The following is a 6,044-nucleotide window of genomic DNA, read 5'->3' as shown; positions in this document are numbered from 1 at the left end:
CCTCTCGTGATCTATTATAAACAAGAATCTCTTTAAATCTTCGCAAAATATGTCTCAACCACCTAAATTTTTCTTCGACTAATTTTACCTCATATCATATATACAAAGAGTTTAGATTCATATGTTTATCCCATGCCTGACATATTCACATAACTCTTCCTTAACAACACTTGTAGTTGGCAATTTGCAAGTAGTAGCCTTCCCAAAATGATCCTCATTTTTGCAAGGTTCATTTTTTTTTCATATATTTTGTAATAGTTTTTGTATTTCACCCTCCTCCAAATGTTAAAGAGCCATGGCTCACTTTTCTCGTAAGAGAGATATACTCGATTTTATGATGTCCTTGGAGCCTAGAAACCTATGGAGGATGAGCAATGACGAGTTATACACTTTATCAAAGCGATAGATTAAAAATAACTTCAACCTAAATACTAAAGTAGTAAAACTTTGCTTTTACTACTTGAGATAAACCTTGACATCGTATTTTTTAGTTATTTCATAATTCAACAACACAGTACATAATCACTACTCTAATTTATGGGTCATTGAATTATTAATATTGGTTCCATTTTTTTTTTTTATAATTACAAATACATTGTACTAAAAAAATGAGAAAATATATTTGGTCACAATATCCAAAATAAAGAGAGAGAGAGAGAGAGAAAAGGAAAAAGATAAAGATAAATAATAAAACATACGAAAATGGAAAATTGGATGACGCAAACTTTCACAGTAACGCCGAAGCGTACGAATGCGTGCGGTACTGCTTCACCTTCAAAATTTGAGATGACTCGTTACTTAGCCCCTCTCTCTCTCCACTTCCACAAATTTCTTGAAATGTTTTGTATGTAGTTCATCCGGTTCTCCCCCAAAATTTTAATTAGTTGAAATTACTGGTGTTTCTTTTTTGCTTAACAATTTTTCTGTTATCACTCTCTCTCTCTCTGTGTACGAGGCTGTTGGTAAGTTTCTAGTACTCCGTTTACTTTTTTGGTTTGCTACATAGTTTACTTTAATAGATTTCTTTTTTGGTGTTTCTTGAGTTTTAGAATGATGTTAATTGCTGGGACTTGGGTTTTTCACATTTTTTAGCCTGAATTTGGAGAAATCATTGTTTTGAAAATTTACTTGGAGTTCGCAGTTTTAATTAGTTGAATCTCGATGGTAAGAAAATTTTGCTTATGATCGTCATATTATTTTATCTGATTATTAAAATTTTGCTCATAGTTGTAAATAAAAATTCTAATATAATTTTTTGTTATTAATAACATGTTCCTTAAGCTTGAATTTGACGGATTAGTGGGCAAATTGTGAAAATTTTAATTTTTCTTAAACTGGAAAAGATAAAAATGAAACGTTTCTTGAGGCAAACCCAACCCCCCCCCCCCTATTTTCTCTCGGGTGGGGGAGTTGGGGAAATGGCTACGTGTAATGATTATGCTTCATATTATTATACCACTTAATTTCCATGCACCTATTTACTTGATCGCGCACATTTTTGGAGCACCTCTCGCATAGGAACAAGTCTATTTTGAAAGAAATGGGATGTGATCCTTCTTAAGGAAGATACTACATAACGAATCAAAATTTGATTGATTTTTTACAGTAAAGAATCCACCTCTTGCAGCCAGGGTGCAACATTTGTCTTCAAAGATGTAAGGGGGTGGTGTGGAATAAGAATTTTTATGATTGTTTGGTGAAACCATATTTTTCTAAAGTCGTGGTTAAGTTCTAAAACTCTTGTTAGAGGGAAGTATGTGCTTTCTTTAATTATGGGGCTGGCATCCTGTGGTCTGCATGTATAACCAACTGGAAGTTGGACCAGAATAGAGCTTTCCATTAGAGCATTTGTTTTTTTTAAATAATAATAATATGGGATTGTCAAATTAATGCAATTTTGAAACGAACTTGGAAAAATTTGCCATGTAATATTTGATTGAATTCAAGTTATAAACACTTTCCACCCCATATGAAAATAATGGTCAGATTCGGGTTCAATTGTGCCCCTATAGGAAGTAGGAATTTCTAGCAATTTATTGATATCCTTGAACTTCATTTTTGTAACAACTTGCTATATGGTTTCAGAAGAACATTTTGTTTACTCTATTGTTGGTGATTTCTTTAAGTAATGCACATTTAAACGATTACACTGTGGAAACATTAGGAAAAATGGCTGGACAAGTTGTTTCAAATCGACCTACAGCATTATTTGACTTCGAGCTTGTTGAAGGTGAATCTGGTGACAGTACTATCATTGCTTCGTCTAACCAGATTAACCCATGGATCGACCCAGCAACAATTAAATTGAGGCACAGGATTGGAAGAGGGCCTTTCGGTGATGTTTGGTTGGCGACTCATCATAGCATGACTGAAGACTACGAGGAGTATCATGAAGTGGCCATTAAGATGTTACATCCCATAAAAGAAGATAACATTAGAAATGTTTTGAATAAGTTGGATAATTTTCTTTCCAAGTGTCAAGGATTAGAAAACATTTGTTGGCTGCATGGACTTTCCATTATTAGTAAGAAAGTGAGTTCTCTGTTCAAAGTTTTGTTTCTAATGTTGAAACTTTATTAGGTTACCAAATATCTCAAGCAAGGGAAAAAGATAAGATAACTGCTCCATGTTTGTTTCTTCTAGATTTGCATTGTTATGAAATTTTACGAGGGCTCGGTTGGGGATAAAATGGCTCGATACAAAGGGGGAAAATTGCCACTGAGTGATGTTTTGAGGTGATTTTGGCTCATCTTATATTTTGTGGGCTTCATTTTAGTAAAAAGTTTTTATTGCATTGGAAGCACACATTCTTCACATTCTTTAATTATGGTTTTCTACAGGTACGGAGCAGATCTGGCTCAAGGAATAATGGATCTGCATGCAAAAGACATCTTTATTCTCAACCTTAAACCTTTTAATTTCCTTTTGAACGAGAATGACAGGGCAGTCCTTGGGGACTTTGGAATACCTTATGTGTTTCTTGGGGTTGCATTAACAAATACAGAGATGACTCGAAGACTTGGTACTCCCAACTACATGGGTCCTGAACAATGGGAACCAGAAATAAGAGGTCCAATATCATTCGAGACTGATTCGTGGGGATTTGGTTGCAGCATTGTGGAGATGTTGACTGGCATTCTTCCTTGGAGTGGTAAATCAGTCGATGAAATGTACAAGTTGGTTGTAAAGAAGGAAGAAAAGCCACATATTCCTAGTGGCCTCCCTCCAGCTGTCGAAAATGTCCTTATTGGTTGTTTTGAGTATGACTTCAGGAGTCGCCCTATAATGGCAGATATATTACATGCATTTAAGAGGTATCGATTTAATTCTTTTATTTTTTATTTTTTTGGGCTATGTTGAGAATTTTTTTCTGAAGTTATGAAGATGGGGGATCTAAAGCACTTGCTTACTCAAATGCAGTATGGGAACATTTTCGTGTAAATCTTTTTCTATGAGAACCTTTTAAAGCATGCACATTTTACCAACTGTGGTTATAAGGATCTTTTGATTTCACATGTAAATACTAGTGGCATTCCCCTTGAACAATATACTGCATCTGCCTTGGGGTCCAAATGACAATGCCGTTTCACTTAACTTGCAGTTTTTTGAAAATTTTTGATTCTCCGTCCTTGATTGGTCCTTGAATGATCTGCGTAGAAGGAATGGATCTATGTAGCTGACTCCAAATATGTATGAGATACTGTTGTATTGAGATTAGCATGTGTACAATTATGGAAATGATGGTTTCCTCTGAATTTGTTTATCAATCAAAATTAAAGAGTTCAAATAAGTTATTTAGTAATGATGTGTATAATCACAAGGCATACCATTGCAATTCCTTATTTAGGAGCACATTTGCTCTGCTTCTGGGTAGGTTCCTGATACTGGAGTGTATTAGCATTCTTTTGGAAGGGTTTCTGGCTTGAAGAGGCAAATGCATTTATTTCTAGCTTACTTTTATTATGTTTGCAGTTCGCAAAATGCAGTTTACCAGGATGGAGGCTGGATGGGTCCTGGAAGTAGAATGATTAGGGAGAAACCAGGTGGCAGTGGTTATACCGAGTGGTTCCTTGCTAAGGACCACCTCCAAGTGGGTGACATGGTGCGATCTAGGAAGTCACGGGGCTCTTGCAACCCTGAAAACATGGATGTCCCGGAGGGGACTGTAGTTGGTCTGGAACGTGATACCGATCAGGACGGATTTGTGTTAGTGAGGGTACATGGTATTCACGATCCGATAAGAGTTCATGTTTCCACATTAGAGCGTGTCACATTTGGATTGGCTGCTGGAGATTGGGTTCGTTTGAAGACAGAAGACAGAAAGCATTCGCCTGTGGGCGTAATTCATTCAATCACCCGTGATGGAACTGTCGCTGTTGCAGTTATAGGACTGGAGACTCTTTGGATGGGCAACTACTCAGAGTTCCAGATGGCTAAACCTTACTGTGTAGGGCAGTTCATAAGGCTGAAATCAAATGTATTTAGTCCTCGATTTGACTGGCCTCGAAAAAGAGGTGGCGAGTGGGCAACTGGAAGAATTTGTCAGGTGCTACCAAACGGCTGCCTTGCTGTAAAGTTCCCAGGAAGATTAACATTTAGCGATGAAACCAGCAGTTTCTTGGCTGATCCAGCTGAAGTGGAACTAGTATCGTTCAACACTTGCCCTGGAATGGTGAAGAAGTATCAACATCTCGAGGATTTTCACTGGACCGTCAGGCCACTATTGATTGCATTGGGGCTATTTACGTCCATGAAGTTTGGTCTTTTTGTTGGGAGGAAAATTGGGAGATCAAAGAATAAGAAGGGACCGAATCATGCCGTCCAAAATGGTCAAAACGCAGATGGCTCGACTGCTGGCAACACTGCGTGGCGTCCTCCAAAAGTGACAAATATTTTCAGATAAGGTGTGCATCACAGGTAACTCCAGTCATGTAATGCTTGTAAACTTGCGGTAATTCCTGCTAAAGATCATCAAGTAGCTTCTCGCAGGTTGGGAAAACCAGGATTCTTATCTTAGGTATTGTTTCAGGTACTGAATCCAGGCACTGGGAGTTTGTTACTCTAAATAGATGGTTCTTTGTTTTATGAATATACTGTGAAATTCATGTATATGTTCAATTATCTGTACTTTGTTTGGCTGTTGGGTCCTAGTTTGTTGGCTTCACATTTATTGAATATGGTATTATCATATAATCTGCGTGTTCTGTAGCTTTAACACAGTATGATTTTTTTCCCCTGGCAATGTTGTGGAGAATTTCAAACCGAGCTATGTACCTGTCCGCCTTGTTCTACCGACAATGTCTATGGATCACTGGTCGAATCACAATGTTAGTGAACATACACGACAAAAGCCAACATAGCTTTTATTTTTGAAGTCAAATTACATGAATTTAAATTTGTCATCTTGTTAGATTCAAATTATATTTACAATACAAAGTTTAAGCAATTTACTCGTCAGATTAGCATTGCTGTCTCTTATTGTTGTATGCTTCTTGTTTTGGAAACTTGGTCCAAGATTATTTCGAAAGTCTCTTAAAGAATTTTTGAAGGACTTAAATTGATTTTTATTTATTTATTGCTCGATAAGATCTAGGGTAATTTAAAATTCTAATTATATATAATAATTGATACAGTTGACATTGAAATGAGAAGTTTTTATTCTTACAGATTGTTTAGAAATAAAGATGAATTCGAAAAAAAAAAAAAAAAAAAAAAGAAGAATATATGAAAACACCATGAGATATAATAAAACTTCTCCAAGAAAAGTGGATGAAATTGCCAGCAGTTTAAATATATTGATTTACATTTAAATTTAAATAAACATGTGTGCCCTTTCCTTTAAAAAAAAAAAAAAAAGGCCCTTGTACGAGACATGAAAATGAGTAGCACTCATTATGCTCCCAGGTCTCAAGTAAATATGGACATGATGGACTTCTACTATTTAAGATCGACTACATAAATTCAATTTTCAGGTTGCACTTAACATACACTGCATCTGATGAAAGGCAAATCGACAATTGACAACTGCAACATATAATGTTCTC

General features: G+C 36.1%; 1 protein-coding gene across 2 annotated transcripts; it reads left to right on the top strand.

The window, feature by feature from the left end:
• Positions 1 to 668: 668 nt before the first annotated feature.
• LOC111375764 (E3 ubiquitin-protein ligase KEG-like) lies at positions 669 to 5,235 on the top strand. Of its 2 annotated transcripts, none has more exons than XM_022998650.1 (5): positions 669 to 760; positions 2,165 to 2,532; positions 2,644 to 2,735; positions 2,841 to 3,314; positions 3,973 to 5,235. In XM_022998650.1, the coding sequence occupies exons 1-5, from the start codon at positions 703 to 705 to the stop codon at positions 4,901 to 4,903; spliced, it is 1,923 nt and encodes a 640-aa protein (XP_022854418.1). In that variant the 5' UTR covers positions 669 to 702; the 3' UTR covers positions 4,904 to 5,235. The 2 variants fall into 2 exon arrangements, with proteins under 2 accessions (XP_022854418.1, XP_022854419.1); XM_022998651.1 differs by having other exon boundaries at positions 673 to 962.
• The last annotated feature ends 809 nt before the right edge of the window (positions 5,236 to 6,044 follow it).

This window comes from Olea europaea, unplaced genomic scaffold, assembly GCF_002742605.1.
Source record: "Olea europaea var. sylvestris unplaced genomic scaffold, O_europaea_v1 scaffold1412, whole genome shotgun sequence".
NCBI lineage: Eukaryota > Viridiplantae > Streptophyta > Magnoliopsida > Lamiales > Oleaceae > Olea > Olea europaea.
Note: the sequence above shows the minus strand (reverse complement) of the source record. Positions and strands in the feature narration are given on the sequence as shown.

Excerpts from the sequence above, each read along its gene's own strand:
- LOC111375764 (XM_022998650.1), top strand. The coding sequence starts at position 703 with ATGGAAAATTGGATGACGCAAACTTTCACAGTAACGCCGAAGCGTACG. Across the intron at positions 761-2,164 it reads GAAGCGTACGAATGCGTGCG|GAAAAATGGCTGGACAAGTT; the intron begins GTACTGCTTCAC and ends TGGAAACATTAG. Across the intron at positions 2,533-2,643 it reads TTTCCATTATTAGTAAGAAA|ATTTGCATTGTTATGAAATT; the intron begins GTGAGTTCTCTG and ends TGTTTCTTCTAG.